At 49.6% G+C, this 23,178-nt stretch overlaps 1 protein-coding gene across 1 annotated transcript; it reads right to left on the reverse strand.

Annotated features, from left to right (window-relative positions):
• Positions 1 to 5,459: 5,459 nt before the first annotated feature.
• On the reverse strand, positions 5,460 to 23,178 carry LOC114907894 (pre-mRNA-splicing factor ISY1 homolog). The gene is given in 12 exon segments (XM_029243984.1): positions 5,460 to 6,085; positions 6,414 to 6,500; positions 8,607 to 8,722; positions 10,061 to 10,183; positions 13,107 to 13,224; positions 16,192 to 16,304; positions 19,147 to 19,171; positions 19,173 to 19,190; positions 19,367 to 19,432; positions 20,405 to 20,456; positions 20,962 to 20,984; positions 22,931 to 23,178. Coding segments are annotated over 12 exon segments (852 nt in total). The 5' UTR covers positions 22,934 to 23,178; the 3' UTR covers positions 5,460 to 5,977.

Consider the following 23,178-nt stretch of genomic DNA (forward strand, 5'->3'; position numbering starts at 1 on the left):
AGACCCCGCGGCCGCGGCCCCGCCCCGAACTCGCCTGGCCCGGCCTTCCGCGCCGCGCCAGGCCAGTCCGGCCCTCAGGGCAGCGCTGGGCACCGCCCCTGGCCCGCCCCTGGCCGTACTCTTCCAGCGCTGTTCTCGGTCCCGCCCCCAGGCCTACTGGGCCCTCAGCACTGCCTCTGGCCCGCCTCCAATGAGACTCCGCCCTCAGACTTGACCCAATCAGAATCCACCTTCAGACCCGCCCCGGCCAGACTCCGCCCCCAGCTCTGCTTCCGACCCCGTCCCCATCCCGACTGCGCCCTCAGGGCTGCCCTCAGCCCGTTAACACTCCTCGGCTCCGCCCTTAAGCCCGCCCACAGCACCGACCCCCGTACCCGCCACGCCCCCCACCGCCAATTTATCCTCTGCCTCCGCCTCCTCCCCCCCGCCCCCGCCCCCGCCCCTCCCGCTCACCTAGGACTAGCCAGCTGCCTGGCCTCTCCTACCAACCTGGGTTCTCCTACCTGGTCTCTCCCAGACCCACAGAAAGGAGTGGGCTCGAGGGAAGGGTAACCTGTTAACCCAGCCGTTGGGTCCAGAATGGCCTCCTTTAGAATGGATCTCTGGGGAAGGGAGACCACTGGGTCACCTCGGTGCTCACACCAAAGGGGCTGCAGAATCCCTCTAACAGAGGATGGGAGAGGCGGTAGCATTTTTCCTGTACTGAAGAAGGGAAAGGCCTGGCGCACACTACAAGGAGGAAAAGAGAAGGCTTCCATGAGGCCAAAAACTAAGCTGGCTACAGAACTGGGGAGGAGGCCAGAATCCTTGTGGGGCTGTGTGCTCAAGGTGAACCCCCCTCCCAGGATTCTGGGAGAGTGGAATTAGGGAGCCCCGTTTGGTGGGAGGCCAGGTTTGGGGGATTCCAAAGCCCAAAAGGCAGCCTAGCAGTGGTGGAAGCAGCTGCCCAACCGTCTCAGGATGGGCTGGCTCAGTTGGGGATTTGGGTCCAGTTGGGGGAACTGACCCACCTGATAAGATTGACCTGAGCTGAGGAACAAGGGTGGTTCATGGAGAGTTCTGTGTTAGGGCAGACCCGTTCCCCACATGGCCTGGTGAACCAGGGCTCCTCGGAGAAGTGAGACCCAAATGTCTCCCAGGAGCTTAAAATAGATCACATAGGACCTATTCCCCAAAGTCTCCCCAGTTACCCAGATGGAAGGGAATTGAGGACACCCCTGCCTTCTTCAGACAGTACCCTTACAAAGGGGCCGCAGAACTTCAATTCCGTGTAATTTTAAAGTTCGATTAATGCCTGCTATGGGTCAGGTACTGTTCTGAGGTCTTGGAATCCGTCAGTGGTGAACAAAGCAGAGAAAAACTCATATCCTCCCCAGTAGAAAAGGGAAGACGGCCTTCCTGTAGCTTAAGGAGACCACAGAAAGCAAGTTCACCAGGACTAGGACTCCCAAGGAACCTGACCAGCTTTACTGGCCAAGTGGGGAAGACACTGGACCAGTAGGCAAACGCAGACCCACGGGGATGGGGGAAGGGTTACTGATCTCCACTCCCATGAGAAATACCCAACAGCACCAGACAGGAGCTCCCCAAGTGCCAGGGAAAGCAGGTGTGGGAGCCCAGCTTTGTTACATCACGTTGGAGCCAAGGACATAGCCTCCATCCAAGGCAGAAGTAGGCTGAAGGACATGGGATGGAAGGCTTCCCCCTGCTGGGCTGGCTCTGGGAAGCGGGGACACGTTAAAGCCCAGGACCCCAGAAAACAACGTCTGTCCCAGTTGCTACCCACAGCACCAGGTGGAGAGGAGGAGGGGAAAGGTGGCTCCAGGAGGGGCCCACATCCCACCAACCAGAGGCACGGGGAGAGGGAGGAGGCTTGGGCAGCTGTGGGCGTGCTGGGCAAGTGGATGGCCAGCTGAACTGGCCTCTCCACTGGCCTTGCCTGGAACTGGTTTGCGGTGGGGAGTGTTGGCCTGGGTGTGGACTTTGCCAGAAAACACAGCCACCATTTGCATTTGTGGGGTGATGGAATCGTTCTAAAACTGGACTGTCGTGAGGGCTGCATGACCCAGGAGATTTATTAAAATCATTAAGTTGTACACTCACAGTAGGTTTTTATGGTATGTCAAGTGTATCTCAGGAATGCTGTTAAAAAATCTGCATTTCCTCTCTTTGGTGGTAAATTCTTGGACAGCACAGTGGAATTTTATCTGAAAATGAATTACGTGCCTTTGAAATGGAGTAATTAAAAAATGTTTATGATGTCTCACTTAATGCCCCCCAGCTTTTTTTTTTTTTTTTTTGGTTGCACCACATGGCGTGTGGGATCCTAGTTCCTCGACCGACCAGGGATCAAATCTGCACACCCTGCATTGGAAGCGCGGAGTCTTAACCACTGGACAGCCAGGGAAGTCCAAGGCCCCAAATTTTAAGTAATGCACATCCCAAAATCTTTTAAATGTGTCAAGAATTTAACATTCTTAAAGCTAAAGGTGGGTGAGCTGAAGGAATTTTCACTGTTTGTGCTATTGCCACACGGTGGCACCATCCTAGCTGGTATACGGAAGCACCTGCTGCGACCCCCAGCGTTGCGTGGATCAGAACTCCTCCAAGTGGTGAGAGACTTTCTCCCCCTTCCTTCCTTCTTTTCTCATCTTTTCCTTTCCTTCTACAGTCACCATTATTAAAATATATAGCCTCTAACGATATCATCCGAGTTTTCTTTCTTTGAAAGAGCCCAGGCTACGGATGAAATCGTGCCCCTGGTCAGAAACAAAGGTGGAAAACACCAGGAAGACCAGACACCAGCCATGACGCCCTGTGTTCTTAATACAGAAGAGTGCTTGCTGCAAAATGTTAAAAAACTGAAAGCAGCAAGAATGCAAAAATATGCCACAGCAGCTGTGGACTTAGGTGCCCTGGGCTGGTGCTGGCTGAGGGCTGGGAGGACTCCTCGGGGCAGCCGCCTGGTGGCCAGAGAAACATCAGACGTCCGCCCTCCCCTCCCAGTGCCCCCAAACCTCCTAACGGAGGCCAAAGGAGCCCTGCTTCATTCCAAGGTACCAGTCGCACATAGGAGGCTCTGACTGGAAACACAGGGTCACCGGGCTCAGCCCCTCTGCCCCAACCTCCACCAGCCCCGCGGTGCCCTCCCACCCCAGGCGCTGTGCCCGCCCTGGAGGGGTGCCCTGGCTTCCTCCCCTCGCAGCTTCCTGCTGGCCCCCAGCCCCCCCTGTCCGCACCAAGTGGGCCTGCTAGACAGACACCAGGGACAAGCCCCAGCCCGTCGGGAAGCCCCTCTCACCTCTCCCACTGCCTCTGCTCCCCTGCCCTGAGGCTCCTCCCCTAGTTCCCAGCCCCTCACACTTGCTAGTTTTCACACAGTCCTACCCGGCCCCACCAGAGGGACCTGGGGCACAGCTCATCTCCCTGGGGCGAAACGCAGGCTCGGTGATGCAGAAAAGCGCCAGGGGCAGCCCTACAGGAGACCCTTCCTCTACAGTCTGCCTTCTTCTGCGGGGGAGAGTGCGAGAGGGTGAGGCAGGAGGGGAGCAGATGTGGAAATCCGCCACCCCCACCGTGGACCTGTCTGCTCTTTAGTGGACCTGATGTCCCCCGGCTGGATTCTGCTGTCACTGCTTCCATTAGTACGAGCAGGGGCTTTGGGAGGAAGCCGTGAGATGCTGGTGGTAGCAGAGGATGGGGTGGGCATGGGGTGGTCTGGGAGGAAACGAAATGGGCCCCCTCGCCCTGGAAGGTTTTAATCTCGTCCAGGTTTACAAATTGCCCGAGCCAGAGCACGTGGGCCCGGGGCAGAGTGCAGAGGGCTGGGGTGCAGGGGAGAAGGGTGCTGCGGGGCCCGGGTGGGGCTGGTGTAGGAGTCTTAAGGTGTGACAGGTGGAGATTGGTGTTTCAGACTCACTAACCGGGCCGGTGGGGCAGAGGGGAGAGGAAAGGCGAGCGAAGTCCATGGACATGTGTATCTATGTTTGGGAAACTGAGCAGAGCCAAAGCTGATATAAACCATGAAACAGACTGTGTCAAAGTTTCCGTGGAGCTGGGCCATGGAGACCACACCCCCACCAGTGGCCACACTCCCCTGCTGTTCCAGGCCTGGGGGGAGCCCTGCAGAGGCCTCCTCTCCAGCCCCTGGCAGACAAATAACGGGGACCTGCAGTACAGGAAGAAGCCTGGGGTTTGGCCCATCTCTGCCAGGGACACCTGTGCATCACGAGCAGCGTCCCAGCTTCCTCAGACGCCGGACACGGATTCCCGTGCTGCCCACATCCCATTCGGGGAAGCCACCGCGAGACCCTGGGGGGCCGTCGGGGGGAGACTCGGGGGACTGTCCAGGGGCGCCGAGCTCCACGCACCTGCCAACCATCTTTCCAGGGACAAGAAACACCTGTCGTTTGAACCTCCTGCTCTCACTGAATGCGAGGAGCCCCACCCGAGTGACCCTTGGACGAAAACCCTGTAACTGGGCCATCTGAGCTGGGCCCTCCAAACGCTCCCCAGGGGCTGGCTGTCCCAAGGCCCCCCACCTCGCCTCTGCCCACCCCATGGGACTGCCCAGACCCGGGGGGAACTCGGACGGCACCAGGTCCAGTCCTGGCCTTTAAGACACGGCACCTGAGGCCGGTGTCCAGAGGGACCTGCTCCAAGTCCCCACTGAGTTCGCTCCTGAGCCCCTGCCTGGGGCCAGCCCCGGGCTGGGTGTGGGTCCCAGGGCTGAGTCTGACCCTGCCCGGCCCCGGGCCTCCCAGCGCTCCAGCCCTGACCCTCTCTGCTCCCTGCACACACTAGCCCAGGAGCTCGGCCGAGGGGCGCCTCCAGCCCTGCCTCCAGGGAAGGGAAGCCCCCCCACCCCCGCCCCCGGCCCAGTCCTGTGCCCTCCCCTCCCCTCCCAGCTCTGAAGCCCCAGGTCGCCTTCCCCACGGCCACTCCCCACCCTGCCCGGCCTCCGCCTGACCCCCTCCACCCTGGCTCGGGAACATCCTAAGGCAGGTCACACACTGACGGTCAGCCCCTCACTCAGGCTGGCACTGCTCCGCTGCCCCCAGTCTCCTTCGGGAGGCCCGCCGGACACGCCCAGGACCCCTCCCGAGGGTGGGGAGCCCCCCCACTCTGCCTGGAGCTGCGGCCTCTGCTGTGGGTTCTCCCCGCCGGGAGGGAAAGACTCGGCGGTGGGTTTGGACCGACTCCCGGGCATCCCCTGTGTGCTCCCCAAAGGCCGGCGCCACGGGCCCTGCTGCTTCAGCCCTGATCCGCAGCCGTGGGTGCGGAGGCCATGGGAGGACGGCCCCACCACCTCCTCAGCTCCCAGACGGGCTGCCGCTGGTCCCAGCCCTCCCACACCAGGGCTGCATGTTTCGGAACCCCGTCCCCTGCGGTGACTGTGAACCTCACTTAGGTCCCAGTGCAGACACGGCCTCAAGACAGGCAGCCCAAACCCGGAGGTTGCCTTTCACACAAAAATCTTTAATAAAAATAGCTCTCTGCAGAACCAGTCCTAGACAGCAGTAGCAAACTCAAACTCCTGCCACCTGGGCAGGAAGGAGCAAGGCCAGCTGAGGGGTCTGAACTGAGGGCAGGGCTGCCCCGAAGGGTGGAGCTCCGCAGGCTGCGACGTGTGGGATGTGGGCTCGGGCCCCACACACCTTCTCATTCTTCCAGAGGAGTTACAAACACGTCTGCGTTTTTTAGGAGTGTCACTAACTGGTCGCCCTCCGCACCAAATGACAGGAGGAGGCTACGTGAGACACTCAAAGGCTGACAGGGAGCAGCGTGTCCTACACACTCAAGACAGAAGTAAGTGGGTTCACACGTCAGCAAAACGCCGGGACGAGGTGACACCAGGGCATCCCGGCAGGCAAACGGCCCTCGGTCAGCACGCAGGGGAGGGAGGGAGGAGGAGAAGTGGCAGGCAGCCCGGGGCTGCTCACCCACCACGGGGCTGGGCGGAGGCCCCAGCTCGGCCCTAGTAGCCCAGGAGCCGCCTGGCCTCCTCGCTCTGGGCCTGCAGCGTCTCGCTGGTGTACTTCTGCAGGAGCTCCATTTTCTTCCTCCGCACAAGCGCCTCCTCGATCTGCGGGCGGGAAAGCGGAGGGCTCAGGCCGCAGGCCCCACGCCCCACAAGGCCAACTCGCCGCCTGGGCCCGGACGGGAGCCCAGCACCCTGCGTCCGAGGGCCCCGATCTCCGCCAGGGGAGCAGGTGAGCAACAGAGTGCTGGACTGCTGCCTCCAAGGTAGACGGAACGGTGCCTCGTCTGGACGCCTCGCCCTAACCTGAGCCCAGGGACCAACGCCCTGTGGAAGGGAGTGAGAGCCGCCCAAAGGGACAGGAAGGACCAAGAAAACCACACAGAGCCCCGTGGGGCCCCTCGGAGGCCAGGCGGCCCCCAGCCTGTCCTACCTCTTGCTGCGACGGCACCGGGACGTGAGCGATGAACTTCTGCTGCCCGTCCTCCCCTCCTTTCTCCTGGCCGCCCTCCTCATCAGACTGCAAAAGAGCACAACCAGAGGCCGCGCAGAGGAGGCCGTTAGTAAGGGCTGGCACCGCCATAACGTGCACCAGCCTGCAGCCATTGAAAAGGAAAAACAGCGACGAGGAAGCTCTGTTCTCAGACACAGAGACACCCAAGACACAGCGTTAAGTACAAGAAGCAACAGAACGCTGTGTTTTGCGCGACCTCTTGTAGGAGGAAGAAAAGAGAAGCCAGTGATCTCAGTGAGAACCAGCGGACAGAGGACAGGGCTGCGAAAGATAAGCTCTGTTAAATCTCTGTATACTTTTTGTGTTTTGAGTCTTGAGAATACATTATTTTTTTAATTAAACTTGAAAAAAGCACATAAAGAAGAAAGCATCACTCAGAGGCTGCCTGTGAGTCAGCAGAGATCACTCATAGCCTAAGGAATGACGTAGCCCTGGAGGCATGAGGAGAGAGGAGGCCTGTGTGGAGGCAGGTCCACTGCCCGCAGGTCCATTGCCCGCAGGTCTCTGGGCCGGACCCTGACCCCACCCCCCGCCGCAGGTCACCAGCTGCCAGGAAAGCCGCGGCGGAAGCTCTCAGACGCCGCTGGTAGGAGAAACTGGTCCCAGGGCTCTGGGAAAGTCGGGCTGCATCCACCGAGGCGAGCCCAGGGTGGAAGTTCCACTCCTCAGGGCAGACTCCAACAAGGAAGGCTGTTGTAGCCCCAAAGAATCCACACATGTGATGAAAGACACAGCACTGCCCACGCGCGTCACACCACGTCAGGTCCCTCGGTGGACACTGCACTGTCACTGTGCAAGCCACTGGGGACACTGGGTGAAGGATGACACAGGACCCTCGGCAGCAGCTGTGCAACTTCCCCTAAATCTTAAGCATTTCAGGATAAATAATTTTTACATCCTCTGATGGCTTTCCATCGTTCTCATGGTAAAGGAAAATGCTTCCCCAGGGGAGCTGGGGCCCTTGCTTGGCCCACCTCCCCTCCCGCAGCCTCCACTCTGCCCTCCAGCCACCGGCCCGTCCTCTGTCCCCCGCGCTCCCATGGGCTCGTCCGCTCACGCTGTTCCCTGCTGCCTCTTCGCTTGGTTACTTCCCCCTTGTTTCCGGATCTCAGCTGAAGGGTCACGTCCCCAGCAAAGCCTTCACTGGCCCTGCCTTCACCATGTCGCTACCCAGAGCTCCTATCACAGCTGCCATTTCCCACCGTGTCTGCTGACCGGACTGTCCCCCAGGGCTTCAAGCTACAAGCGAAGCGTGTTTGCTGTCCTGCCCCTCGAGTGGGCCTCACAGTAGCCACTCATTAAACAAACATCCCTTGAAAGAGCAAATGGATTATTTGCATCTAGAGAAAATCTTCCTAGGGCACGCTGCCATCCTGTTTCAAATGCCTGCCTGAGGGCACGAACCTCAGGTCTGCTAGATCCTGTGTGACGCTGACTAAGTCGCTAAGCCTCTCTGAGCCTGCTTCCTTGCCACTGACATCATGGCAAGCCATGTGACATCACACAGGGCCTGACCCATAGTCCAGGCATGGGTGCTTCCCTTCCCCTTGCTCAGTCGAGCAAATCAGTTCCATCCTGGACCTGCCCAGGGAGCAAGGCCTGCAGGGGTGCTGGGAGCAAGGGGGCTCTGCCTGAGGGATCACAGCTCCATCCCCAACCGGGACCCCCTGAGGAAGTCCCTTCTCTGCTCTGGGCTGATTTCCAGCTGTAACAGACAGTGGTTAAGACTACAGAAGAGTTACTGACACTGCCATTTAAGCAGAAACAATGAGGTCATGGGCTAAAACACACTGGCTTCAAATGTGTTTATAAATCCGATTCCAGCATGTTCAGGAGGGCCCATCTCTAAGATGCACGTAAGTCATCCCCGGTGTAAAGCAGTTTAACAAGTGCCCTCACAGCCGTTCCTCTCTGGAACCCTCCCTGTGAACCCGGAAGGTGCCCTTCATCCCCACCGTCTAGGAGAGAAGGCCGAAGCCTCAGATGGTGGCAGGGCCAAGAGCCGGGCCTCGACCCTGGCCCCTCGTCTGCGCTTCCTGCTACCGCGCCCCCATCCTCCTTGGCACAGAGAAGGCGGTGAGCGCCAGGGGGTCCCGCGCCGCCCCCCAGTACCTCCTGGTCGGCAACGGCGTAGATGTCGGCCTCCTCCTCCTCCTCCTCCTCCTCCTCCCCTCTTGCCAGCCGGGCCTCTCTCTCTGCTTTCCACTTGTCCACTAACTCGGCTCTGACTGCACACAAGGGAGAGCAGGCGTTACTCACTCTGGCCTCTAAGAAAGCGTCAAACCCCATGCAGGGCGAGGCCAAGGCCTCCCTGCTGGAAAGGGTCACCTTCATCCTGCCCCGGTGGGCAGGAATCACACAGGAATCAGATGGGAGGGCAGCTTTTAGCGGACACACCCAGATCCTCCCCAGTTCAGCACCCCGAGGTTCTCAAAAAACTAAAACTAGAACTACCATGTGATCCAGCAATTCCATTCCTGGGTATATATCTGAAAACAACAAAAACACTAATTCGAAAAGATACATGCACCCCAATGTTCACAGCAGTACTATTTACAGTTGCCAAGATATGGAAGTAAACTAAGTGCCCATCAACAGACGGATGGGTAAATAAGATGTGGTGTATATACACACACACACACACACAGACACAGACACACACACACACACACACACATGCATATACACAATGGGATCCTACTCAGCCATAAAAAAGAATGAAATAATGCCATTTGCAGCAACATGGATGGACCTACAGATTATCATACTAAGTGAAGTAAGTCAGATGGAGAAAGACAAGTACTGTGTGATATCACTTATATGTGGAATCTAAAAAATACAACAAACTAGTGAATATAACAAAAAAGAAGCAGACTCACAGATACAGAGAAAAAACTAGTGGTTACCAGTGGAGAGACGGAAGGAGGAAGAGGCAATTTAGCGGTAGGGGATTAAGAGGTACAAACTATTAAGATAAAATAAGCTGGGGCTTCCCTGGTGGCGCAGTGGTTGAGAATCTGCCTGCCAATGCAGGGGACACGGGTTCGAGCCCTGGTCTGGGAAGATCCCACATGCCGCGGAGCAACTAGGCTCGTGAGCCACAACTACTGCGCCTGCGCGACAGGAGCTTGTGCTCCGCAACAAGAGAGGCTGCGACAGTGAGAGGCCCGCGCACCGCGATGAAGAGTGGCCCCGGCTCACCACAACTAGAGAAAGCCCACGCACAGAAACGAAGACCCAACACAGCCAAAAATAAATAAATTAATTAAATAAAAAAAAATTGGATTAAAAAAAGATAAAATAAGCTATACAAGGATATATTATACAACATGGGGAATACAGCCAATATTTTATAATAACTGCTAATGGAATATACCTTTAAAAATTGTGAATCTCTATACTGTACACCTGTAACTTACATAATATTGTACATCAACTACTTCAATTTTTTAAAAAGCCCTAAAAAAACAATGTTCCTTATAAAAATACAAATAAAACCCCATTTCCAAGGGAGAGAAAAGAAACCAGATGCCAGCAGCAATGAAATGAAATGCCCGCAGACCTACGTTTCTTTTCATATTCCTGTTCCAAAGGCACAATAACACCATCGTCTTCATCTAGGTAACCGTAGTATTCAAAATCGATCGCCTTCATGAGCTCAGCGCGTGTCTTTCTTGGAGGAGGAAGAGCTAAAAGAAAGAATTTACCAGCTTAGCTGAATTCCCCGTCATAATCTCACTCAAGCCTTCTCCTCATACAATGTTACGCAGGCATATAGTAGGTGTGTTCATCAAAATATCATGAAATAGGCACTTCTCTACACTAGTAATGGGATTATATACGTGGTACCACCCTTTTTAAAATCAGTGTTAAGGGCTTCCCCGGTGGCGCAGTGGTTAACAATCCACCTGCCAACGCAGGGGACACGGGTTCAAGCCCTGGTCCCGGAAGACCCCACATGCTGCGGATAACAACTGAGCCCTTGCGCCACAGCTACTGAGCCACAACTACTGAGCTCACGAGCCACAACTACTAAAGGCCCGCACACCTAGAGCCTGTGCTCCACAAGAGAAGCTACCACGATGAGAAGCCTGTGCACCGCAACGAAGAGTAGCCCCTGCTCGCTGCAACTAGAGAAAGCCTGCACACTGCAAGAGAGACCCAATGCAACCAAAAGTAAATAAACAAATAAATTTAAAATAAATAAATAAGTAAAATTAAATCAGGGTTGAAATCTTTGACCCAATTAGTCCATTTAGAAGGAATCTATCCTAATTTAAAAAAACAGAAACAAAAGCTGGCAAAGCTTTACGGACAGAGGTGTGCATCACAGCATTATTCATACAACAGTGAAAACTTGGACAGCCAAGGACTGTGATCTGCAATTCAAGCATGGCGGAGGGGAGGCGATCCTGCAGCCCCAGTAATGCTGCTTCACAGGTGCTTTAACAACACAGAAAATGCCATAATATTTAATGAAAAAACTAAGAATACAGATAAAACAAAAGAAACTATAAACACAAAAGATAAATGAGAAATTCCTGAAGAAAATACTTTCAGACTAAGAATTACCATTCAGAATATTTAGTAATACTTGAAAATCAAAAGGGAAATGACAATCCAACAGATTAGTCAAAGAATGAAAGCTGATAATTGAAGAAGAAAAAACTCTTATGTATGAAAATTTCATTTAGTAACTGAATTCGATTGTCAATTTCATTAGTAATGGGGGGGAAACAAAAAAATAAAAATAATACATTGTTTCAAGCACCAGATCAGCAAAAATGTTATAATTATAAACATCTAGAAATAACTTAATACCAAAGGAGGGATGGTCACACCAAGTACGGTTAATCCCTGAGACTCTCTAATCCGTCACATCACTTGGCATTCTAAGGAGAACCATGAGAGGACATGGACGGACTGCACACACAACCCTGTCCACCCCTCCACCGCGTGGGCTGCATCCAGGACGGGGCTGAACCTAGCAGGCTCAGAGCACTGCATGCATTCCGGCCACAGGATGGAGCTGTGATCCAACCAAAGCCAACCAGACTCAATTCTGGGAATTCTGCTTCAATTGTTCGGGGGGGGGGGGGGGGGGGGGGGGGGGGGGGGGGGGGGGGGCGGAAATCTGTTGCTGAGAGAGAACAAAATTTAAGTCGATGACGGACAACCAGCCACCACAAGAGGAGAGTGAGACAGAGAAAAAAGCTCACAGGATGGAAGCCAAAACTGCAAAACGGAGCAATGTGACGTGGAACCGGCCATTCCTGAAGGCAAACTTGTCAGTTATGTGAGCCAATAAATTTATAGACTTTTCTGCCTAAAGTAATTGGGGTTGAGTCACCTGTCACTTATGCTGATGTAATTTAGTTGATGAAATAAGCATGGAAGTGCATGGAAAAGGCTGGAAGGGAACATTCGAAACAGATAATAACAGTGACGGGTCATCTCTAGCAGGGCACTGGGATGGGGGTCAAGGGGACTGTGCTACTATTTTTATTGGTTTTTTGCCATGCGGCATCCGGGATATTAGTTTCCCAACCAGGGTTTAAACCCGTGCCCCCTGTAGTGGAGGCACAGAGTCTTAACCACTGGACCACCAGGGAAGTCCCTGTGCTACTATTTCCATTATACGCATTAAGACTAAGTTGCGCACTTTCTTGGTTAAAAAAAAAAAACACTCTATGACTGGAATAAATAAAAATAAATTTAGAAACAATGTAAAAGCAAAAAAAAAAAAAGTAACATACACAGCACACTCTCATTTTAGGAGCCTTAAAACTCTGGAAGGGGATACACCCCAACATGTCAACAACCATCATCTATAAGTTGTGAAAACGTGGGTGTTTTTTCTGATTTTCTGTATTTTACAACTTATCTATAATAAAATTATACTGCATTCATAATAAACGGCATGACATTTAAACTCTGAATTATTTTAAGTGATGTCAATCACGCATGCAAAACCAGTGTGTGCGTAATGAATTTAAGAATGAGCAGAATTGTATGTTTAAACAAATAGGAAAACCGACTGGAAGGAAACAGCAGAACGCCAGCAGTGGGAGGAATCCTGGTCTCATCCTTCTCTACTTTCCACACTGCTTTCTATAAAATGCTTGGCCTGCTTCTTGAAAAGTCAAAATTAAGATACACAGAAATTCCAGACCAGCGGTTTCCAACTGCATTTTGGAGGCTCCCAGGGCTGTGGAGGGAAGGGCAGGAGTGGAGAGGGTACCCGGCTTGGATTCGCTCTCTTCCACTTGTGCATTTCGGGGTTTGGCCCAAGGTGTCACGTGTCCTTCAGTTAAGAGTTTTTTCAACTAAACACGTAACTGAAAATGAAGCTGACTGAACTGCAAACAGGGAGATTCCTCGTTCACACTCAGACGGGTATGGGCAGAGCCTACAACCTGATACCTGTCAGTTCTGGGTTCCCGTTCTCACCCCAACTGTGTGCCCACCTGAGAACGATAATCCTCTGAGGACACGGGGCTGCTGTGTGGCTAAGAAATGGCATAGGAAGAGTGCCCTGCAGACGGCATGTCTACTGTTACAAGCAGGACCAAGAATTCCAGGCTAACACCCTGGCGAACATCAGTTACTTACGTTCTCTCTCAAACAGTTCTCTGACGCCAGGCAAGTCTTTCGCTGCTCCGAAGTACTTGTAACCTCGATTTCCTGGGACTTCTTTCCCTTCATGATCCAGCATTTTAGGGCCAACTTTCTTATTGGGAAGGAAGAAGAGAAAATGGATCTGATCCTTAAACCCAGTATTTCCATGTTTGCAAACAGATTTAAGATAATAATGCTAAAGGTAGAAAATATTCATGTACAACAGAAATATATTTAGGTACTTTTTTTAATCCCTTAAAAATCAACCTAAATACCTAACAGTAAGAGGATGATTTAAGTAAATTATAGCATATTCAGGATGGAATATATCCTATAGCTTAAAAATGATGGTTCATATGGAACACTTTTATTGACTCAGAAAAACACAATATAATGTTAAGTGAAAAAAGCCTTTAAAAAATTGCAAAAAACCTAAATGGCAAGCAGTAGAAGACAAATGAAATATCCAGAAGATGGAATTCTCTCCACTAAAAATGATGATGTTGACAACTTCATACAGTATGTGACCCTGGACAAGGCTGTGTACTATAAGGGGAAAGGCCATAAAGGATGAAAATCAATAAAACAGCCAAATGACTGTATCAAAGTTAAATGTCTTAAACTCTACCATGGTTATATAAGAGAACATTCTTATTCTTAGGAAATACACACAAAAGTATTTCTTAGGAAATACCCCTTAAGTATTAAGGAGTAAAGGAACATGATGTATTTAAGCCTCAAACGGTTCAGAGAAAATAAATCTCAAGGTACACACAGAAAATGATAAAGCAAATACAGAAAAATGTTAAAAACTGGTAAATCTGTATAAAGGGTACATAGGATTTCTCTATACAATTTGTGGAACTTTCTATGAGCTCAGAAATGCTTTTTGAAACGATTATATAAATGATTATTTACTGACATGAACATATGTGTCTGATAGACTGTTAAGTGAACAAAGCATATAGTTAGAATAATGAATCATTATCTGTAAAAATAAATATATATGTATATAGAAAAAATTCTAGAAAGATAAGTAGAAAATGTTAATAGCAGTCATTTCTCAGTGGTAGGAAGATACATAATGTAATCTGTACCACACATAGAATATATAAAATTTTTTTATACTTTAGAATCTTATATTTTTGTTATGTATTCTTTTTTTTTTGACATAAAAGTAGGTACTCTTTATACAACCAAAGTTACCATTTTGAAAAGAAGTATAAAACCTAGAACCAAAATTGTACATACATGAGTATGACCTCAGTTACAGGACTCACGGAAAAACAATGGACGGAAATATTACAGAAGTTGCTCCTAGTTAAAAGGACCGTGACTGCATGGTGTCCTGCTCTGTACTTTTCTGAACTTAATAACAATATATTACTTTTTCTCTTATTATTGTACTAAAATACACGTAACATAAAATTTGCCGTCTTAACCATTTTTAAGTGTCCAGGTCAGTGGTATTAGTATATTCATAGCGTCATGCAACCATCACCACCATCTTGTAAAACAAACTCTAAACGTGTCACTTTTTTTTTTTCAGTTGCACTGAGCGGCTTGCAGGATCTTAGTTCCCCGACGAGGGACAGAACCTGGGCCACGGCAGTTAAAGTGCTGAGTCCTAACCACTGGACCACGAGGGAATTCCCTAAATGTTACTTTTGTACATAGAAAATGAAAATAAAATTCTTTAGCATTAAAAAGACGCTAGGGCTTCCCTGGTGGCGCAGTGGTTAAGAATCTGCCTGCCAATGAAGGGGACACGGGTTCGAGCCCCAGTCCGGGAAGATCCCACATGCCACGGAGCAACTAAGCCCATGCGCCACAACTACTGAGCCTGTGTTCTAGAGCCTGCGAACCACAACTACTGAAGCCCACGCGCCTAGAACCCATGCTCCACAACAAGAGAAGCCACGGCAAGGAGAAGCCCGCGCACTGCAATGAAGAGTAGCCCCCGCTCACCGCAACTAGAGAAAGCCCACGCACAGCAACGAAGAGCCACCGCAGCCAACAAATAAAAAAAATTAATAAAAAAAAAAAGACTCTACAAGGAAATACATAAAAACATTACTGTTGACTCTGGGTGGCGGAACTTAAGAATATTGTACATATTAATTTTGTAACCCTTCCAGGAAGGGTAGTAAACCCCTGCACTAAAGCAGTCTGACAGGGAGCAAAATCACCATCACAGAACTACTGAAGATGCAGTGAGAACGTTCCTAGCACAGGTACTCCAGGAGTGGAAGTGCCTTTCCTTCTGCAACAAGAATAAGTGCCTCATTTTTAGGCCAGGTACTAACGTGAGAACTGTGGTTTTGCATTAAATACATAAAAAACTGCACATATTTCTTACATAACATACTACAGTCCACTGACTACATACTACTGGTTCAAATGACCTGGGAAAATGGGGCAGGGCCTGGGGCAGCATTTTTCAAAGTTGACACCCACTGGCGGGTCGTGAAATCCATTACATGGGTCATAATCATCAATTTTTTAAAAATCAAGATAGAACAGAAAAAAAAAAGATAGAACAGAATAGAAAATATCAAAGTGCAGCAACATATACCAAGCATCTTTTCAGTACTGTGTTGTGATATAGTGAGTGAGTGAGTGTGTGTGTGTGTGTGTTTATTTTATAGTGGGTCATGGGCCTAAAAGCTTGAAAGTCACTGTTCTAGAATACTGCATTTAAAGAATCCAGAGAAAGGAAACACAGGCATGTCCCCAGGGCCCCCTTGAGTACAGAAGCCGACAATGGAATGGTTGCCCCAATTCTCAAGGAGTTCAGAGAAGGCTGTGAGGGGCCACGGTCATTTCAAACAAGAGGCCCAGGGAGCCCGAGCGGCTCACTCTGGAACACCTGGCCAGTACACGTACTGAGGCCTGCGCTGTGGACCTTTAAGCACCACTGGCCCGTGCTTTCACGTTTCCTGTCCACGCGCAACAGGCACTTTCAAGCCTCCTTTCATCTCTCCAGTGCCTACTCTGTGGCAGGACTGCGGAGGCAGCAGGAGCCACCCTGCAGGCAGACAGCACCCGAGCTCAGCCCCCAGGGCTGCGGCTTACTTACCCCATAGTCAGGACCACCCAGCTCCTTGATCCGGGCCTCCCAGTGTCCCTTCTCTCTTAGCAGCTTGTTAATTTCATCATTCAGGTCACGAATTCGGAATTCACCTAGACCAGCTAGAAAACAAAAACGTCCTATCGTTTCTTGAAAATACCAGTCGATGTTGTAGCCTTAAGAATGAATGTCAACACCTAAAAAGGTGCATAACACAAAGATACTATTTCAATTTATAAGAAAACCCACCCACACCGAAATCATGGAAGGGCAACAATCGTGCACAGTTTCAGCAGTGCTGGGGGGGAAGAAACTTCATCCTCATTAGCAACCGCAGAAATACAAACTGAAGCAATGCTGCAGCTCCATTTATACCACCACTGAAACAGTAAATTCTTAGAGGTGGGGACACAGCGTCCAATCAATGTCAGCCAAAATGCAGTGAGGCAGCGTCAGCATTAGGGTTGGCGGCAGTCTGTGTTAGTCTAGTCCTTTCAGGAAAGGGCTTGTTCCCACCTTGTTAAGTGGGAACATCTTTGACAAAGACTAGGGCCTGAGAACTGAGCCTAAGGGACAGATTTATAGTCTTTATTTTTTACTTATTTTATGGCCGCACTGCGCAGCACGCCGTATCTTACTTCCCCTACCAGGGATCGAACCTGTGCCCCCTGCAGTGGAAGCGCGGGTTCTTAACCACTGGGCCGCCAGGGAAGTCCCTAAGGGATGGATTTAAAGGGATGACGACAGGGAGTTTGCTGAGGTGTTGTTGTCGGCGGATGGGAGCCGGGAGCAGTTGGGGCTATTCCAAGGGAGAAACCCTCCCCTTCTCCACTGAATTGCTTTTGTACTTTGTCAAGTCAACTGACCACATACGTGTGCCCCTATTTCTGGACTTATTACTCTGTTCAACTGGTCTGTGTGTCTATCTTTCACCAATACCCAATTGTCTTGAATACCTTTAGCTTTACATTAAATCACGAAATTAGGTGTTATGAATACTCCAATTTTTTTCTTTTTCAAAACTGTTTTGGCTATTCTAGTTCCTTTGCCTTTCCATTTAAATTTTAGAAACAGTTCGTCAACATAAACCAAAAACCACTGCTGGGATTTTGACTATGATAGATTTTGAAAAGAAAAAGAATCGACACCTTTCCTATATTGAGTCTTCCCATCCACAAACACTGTCTATGTCTCCATTTGATTGGTTCTTTGACTCTTTCATCACTGTTTTATAGTTTTCAGCATACAGATCATATATATATTTTGTTAGATTTATACCTAAGTATTTCTTGTGTTTTGATGCTTCTGTAAATAACACTTTAATAAAAGTTCTAGTTCCAAATGTTCACTGCTAGTACACAGAAACAGAATTGATTTTTGTGTATTGACTTTCTATTCTGTGATCTTGCTAAACTCATTTATTCATTTTAGAAATCTTTCTGTAGATTCCTTGGGATTTTCTACATAGAAAATTATGTCACCTCAGAACAGAGCATTTTTCTTCCCTTCCAATCTTTGGGCCTTTTATTTCCTTTTCTTGCTTTATTGTACTGGAAAGGAATTCCAGTACAATACTGAATAGAAGTGGTGAGAATGGATATCTCCACCTTGTTCCTGATCTTAGGAGGAAAGCATTCAACCTATAGCTAACTATAGGTTTTTTGGTAGAAGTGCCTTATCAGGGAAAAAAAAAAGTTCCCTTCAATTCCCAGTTAGCTGAGGTGTTTTTTTTGGTTTTTATTTTTGCCTGCATTGGGTCTTTGTTGCTGCACGCGGGCTTTCGTTGCGGCGCTTGTTGCGGCGTGTGTGCTCTTCTTTGCGGTGTGCGGAGTTCTCTCTTGTTGCCGCGTGTGGGCTTTCTCTCCCTAGTTGTGGAGTGCAGGCTCCAGGGAGCATGGGCTCTGTAGTTTGTGGCACACAGGCTCTCTAGTTGTGGCAAACGGGCTTAGTTGCCCTGTGGCATGCGGGATTTTAGTTCCCCGGCCAGGGATTGAACCTGTGTCCCCTGCATTGGAAGGCGGACTCTATACCGCTGGACCACCAGGGAAGTCCCATGTGTTTTCGTTTTTTCTTGATCAGTCTGTCTGATTGGAAGTTTATCGATTTTACTGATCTTTTTATTTTTTTAATTTTATTTATTTATTTTCGGCTGCGCTGGGTCTCCGTTGCTGCTGCATGTGGCACGTGGGCCCCTGCATTGGCCGGCGGATTCTTAACCACTGCGCCGCCAGGTAAGTCCTGATCTTTTTAAAGAACCCGCTTTTGTTCTATTTTCTCTATTCATCTTGTTTTCAATTTCATTGACTTCTTCTCTTTATTATTTCCTTTCTTCTGCTTACTTTGGAATTAATTTGCTCTTCCTTTTCAGTTTCTTAGGGTAGAAGCTTAGATCACTGACTTTGAGACCTTTCTTATTTTCTTTTAATGCTATAAATGTTCACCTAAACGCTGCTTTACATGCATGCCATAAATTTTTTTGTCCCCTGAATTCTGACATTATGTTTTCATTCTCATTCAATTCAAAATATTTTCTAATCTCCTTGAGGTTTCCTCTTAGATATATGGGTTGTTTAGAAGTATGTCTAACTTCTAAATAGTTAGGAATTTTCCAGATGTCTTTTTGTTATCCATTTCTATGTTAACTGTGTTATAATCAGTGAACATACTTTGCAAAATTTTAATTATTTTAAGTTTGCTAACATTCATATTATAACCTAGAATATGCTTTATTTTGGTGAATATTCCATTTGCTCTTAAAAAAAGAAAATGTACTCTTTTCTGTGAGGTGGAGTGTTCCATAAAGGTCAACTAGGTCAAACTGATCGATATTATTGTTCAGTTCTTCTATGTTCTTACTCATTTTGTACCTACTTGTTCTATTGATTATTGAGAGAGGAGGCTGACGTCCCCAAGGCTAATGGTGGATTTGAGAATCGAGCACTTTAAACAGACAAGCTAGCTTACCATTCTGAATTTGAGCCACTTTTTTTTGAGATCTCTCCAATGATCTGTGAAAAAAATAAAAGGCAATATATTTTTATGACTTTTGAGTAAGTCTGAAAGCATAAGAAAAAATAATTCAAAGTGAGTAATGAAAAATTCTTAGAATTCTGGTTGAAGAGTCATGTAGCTACAAAAGCCATCAGAGACCTGTTCTGTAAGATCAGATTCACCCAGCACGTACCTGTCGTCTCCACTTCTCGGCTTTGGGCAGCTCAGTACACTCCGAGGCAAGGAAGGGTCTTCGTTCCTAAGGAAAAGCCAAAACACATGCTGCCGCTGTGCTGTATGAGATTACAGGCTTTGTGCAACACTCATGACTGACTCAGGCCTGAAGCCTGAAATGTCGAACAGGCTAAAGACATCTGCAGCTTCGGTTGCAGGTGCTCTTCTTCAAGCCTTATGGCTCACGCTGCAGCCTCTCCTTAGGAGAGAACTACACAGGCAAAAACATTCACTGCACTGCACCTGGTACAGGCAGCCACTGGAGACAACATAAAAGTCCAGTACACTTGACCCTTGAGCAACACGGGGGTTAACCTAAGTATAACTTACAGTCGGGCTTCAGCATCCGTGTTTCCTCCGCATCCACAGATTCAACCAAGCACAAACCGTGTAGTTCTGTAGTATTTACCGTTGGAAAAATCCGTGTATAAGTGAACCAATGCAGTTCAAACCCGTGTTGTTCAGGGTCAGTTGTTCCAGAGAGATGGCGAAGTACACTGGTTATACCCATTTCATGGCATACTTATACTACTTAGGAAATGACAGCTCTCAGTGTTTAGAACAAACATAAACATACATGCATGTCCGTGCGTATACAGGTGTGTGCGCGGGTGTGTGTATAATTAAAAAAAAACAAAAATATCCAAACAACAGTACATATCACCCCTAACCTGGCTGAGTCTCCATGAGCTAAGGTCATTACTGGTTTCAGGTTAGAGCTGCTCCTCACAGCACACCCCACTTTGTACTAGTCAGTATTAGACAGTGCTGGGATAACATGGAAACCCAATCATCATATTACAGAGCAGACAGAAGCACACGTAGTCAGATCATCACACTGCCCCAGCTACCTGGGATTCAAGTGTACAGACTCATAAGACACAGGAAAGCATGGACGAGAAAGAGGAAGATCTGGAGTCTGAAGTCTGTTCAGGAGGGAGTTGTACTGCACTTCTCCTCAATAATTTAAAAATTCATGAGGAAGATTTAAACCAACCTTTACTTTTCCCTCTTCCAGCTGAGCTTGGCGAAATCTTGCTAAGGCCGTCCTACCGGGAACAGAGGAGACTCCGTTAGATCCTGCTCGAAGATCTCTTATCATCCAAGTTCCTGGATGGGTAAATCTGCTCATGACCATACTGAATGTCAACCATCACTCATAAACATATATACATATTGCAATCAAGAAACCAGAGAAGTTATGAGTTTCCATGTTCCAAAAAGTAGGGCTTATAAGGATTTGTGTTCCTTCCACCCATACGGCGTGTAAGGACTGGACTGTGGGAAACTCTACTCATCAGGCCACTGTGGTGAGCAACACATCCAGATGTTAAAAAGACTAATATTATGGGCTGTCACTCTAACAGCCCCTGCACCACCCCAGGTGAGCCAACGTTCATCCAGAATAAGTTCTGGGAGCTGTCAGAAAACACTATGGGGAAAACAAATGTATGGGCAACTACTATACGAATACTATTTCAACACAGGTAGAGAAAGAAAGCTATATCAAAAGACCAAACAGAAATTTACAGACGAAATCGAGTTGATACGTACATGGCCTTTTCCGCATTTCGGGCCTAAAAGGAGAGAAGGGAAGAAAAACACCCATGTTTAAAGAGCTTTTTCTTTTACTTTCTAGAAAAACGTTTCATTTACTTTGTAGAGAAAAGTTCCACAAGGACACAGGCACAAGCAGAATGCCTACACTAGTGCACGAACACAGTAACAATCGCAACATCGATCACAAGATGCCCACATCCTGTGGCCTTACTTATGCTGCTCTCTCTACCTAAATTCTTTACTCCTCCACTCCCCCAAACCCCTTGGATCTGGCCACTCATCCTTCAGAATTTACCTGTGTTATCACCGTCCCAGATAATTCTTCTGTGGCCCCTTCATCCCAGCCAGGCTGCCCCGCTTTGTCTGGGTTTATACCTACCACACAATTTCCACCCAGCATCACAATTGTCTGTTCCCTGCCAGTGAAATTTGAGGGAGGAAAGACTGACTTTTACAAAGTGAGTTTTATATAAATACTGTTGCACTAATGTCAAGTCAATTATCCCTGAAACACAGTGCTAGGCACGAACACATTTTCCGGGTCGTAGTGTAAGTAGAAAGAGTACTTGCTGAGTCAAGGACTTGAGTTTCACTCCCAGCTCTCCAACTTACCATCCCTGAGAAGTTGTCTCTCTAAGCCTCAGTTCCCCCACCTTTACAGCAGAGATCATACCTTTTATCTCATAAAGATGTCATGATGATTTAATGAGGTAAATACATGAAGTCATCAGATGCTCAGCAAAAGCGAGCTCAATTTAAATCTTTTTGACTCTCCCTTTCAATGGACACAGAAACAAACTTGTCAAGTTTGTTTGGTAGATAAATGAACACACTATCTACTAAGGAATAAAACAGAGGTTCTCCCAGGAGAAGCCATCATCTTGAGGGCTGAGGCTGTGTCCTACCTATTTCATTAAAGCCTACAGATTCTAAGTATTTAATTTAATATTTCTCAATGCTTACTCCATGCTTGAAACACCACGCTGGGTACTAGGAATTTGGTCACGGTTCTTCCTTTTGAGGGAACTCATAGGAATTTCCCCCAAAAAACCATAAATCTTGGGATAAGGGCATGTACCAGGGGTGATGGAAACCCACAAATATGAATGTGTGTTGGTGACAGTTTGCCAGAAACATCCAGGCCCAGGGATCCTTCTGTCCTGCTAGGGAACGGAGACCGGCGATTCCCTATGTTTGTCAGAGTTCAGAAACAAGAGGCAGAATCAAGAGGCTGAGCCGGCTAGTATGAAGCAGTAATACGGGGCATATCCTCCGAGGGCTGGAGAATAGAAAGGGCTGCTTTTTGTCCACCGATTTCTCTCGTCCTCCGGATCTTGGGCTCATCAGTCTACAGTGGCATCCAATACACCTTCTACCATGTATTACGGCGTCGTGTGCTTCGCTTAATGAGACCACCATGGTAACCAACATGTAAGAGTATCTCCCTTGTGCCGGCACTCTGCGTGCTCCGTCGTGAGCGCTTCTAGAACAAATGAAGCAGCCGACCACCAGCGCCCGACTACAGCGATCACACCCTCCTGCGGTCACACGACGCCGGCCACTCGTCCATCCCTGGACCCCGACAACGCGCCAGACACCGCGTCAGGCGTTAAGGAGGCAGCGGTGGGAATACCCTGCCCTCGGGAAGCTCCCCGTTGGGGAGCCGGAGAGCAGACACAAGGCAAATAGCGCAGGAACCGCTGCTGGGCCCCCCACGGGACGCGGCGCCGGCCCTGCGCCTCCCAGAGCCTCGGCTTCCCGGTGGGGAACTACAGCGCGCCGTCCGGACTAAGCACGGCCGCGGACGGCGCGGCGGCGCCGAGGCTCAGCTTCCTCCGGCCTCTGGGCTCACGCGGCGCGAAGACCCCCGCGTCCCAGCCGCGGATCCTGTAACCCGCAGGGGTCCCCTGGGCGCCCCGGACCCGGCCCGCCGCTCGCCTCCCTCACTCCCCGCCCCACTCACCATGGTGCGAAGGAGGGCGCCGCCCTCAGGCCGCGCGGGCCTAGCCCGGGGAGCTTCGCCGCCCCAGGCGCGGCCGACCCGGACGGGAACTGAAGGTTCTAGGTGACCGCACCACCGCCTTCTGAGTCGGAAGGATAACTGGGAAGGACCAGAAGTGAGGGACCGGAAGCGAAATGGAGAATTGACCCGGGGAGGGGAAGAAAACGCAGGCGAGCTGCCGTAGACGGCCCTCCCTCGGCGTCTGGACC

The sequence above is a fragment of the Monodon monoceros genome, unplaced genomic scaffold (assembly GCF_005190385.1).
Source record: "Monodon monoceros isolate NGI ecotype Baffin Bay Population unplaced genomic scaffold, NGI_Narwhal_1 Super_Scaffold_3, whole genome shotgun sequence".
Classification (NCBI taxonomy): domain Eukaryota; kingdom Metazoa; phylum Chordata; class Mammalia; order Artiodactyla; family Monodontidae; genus Monodon; species Monodon monoceros.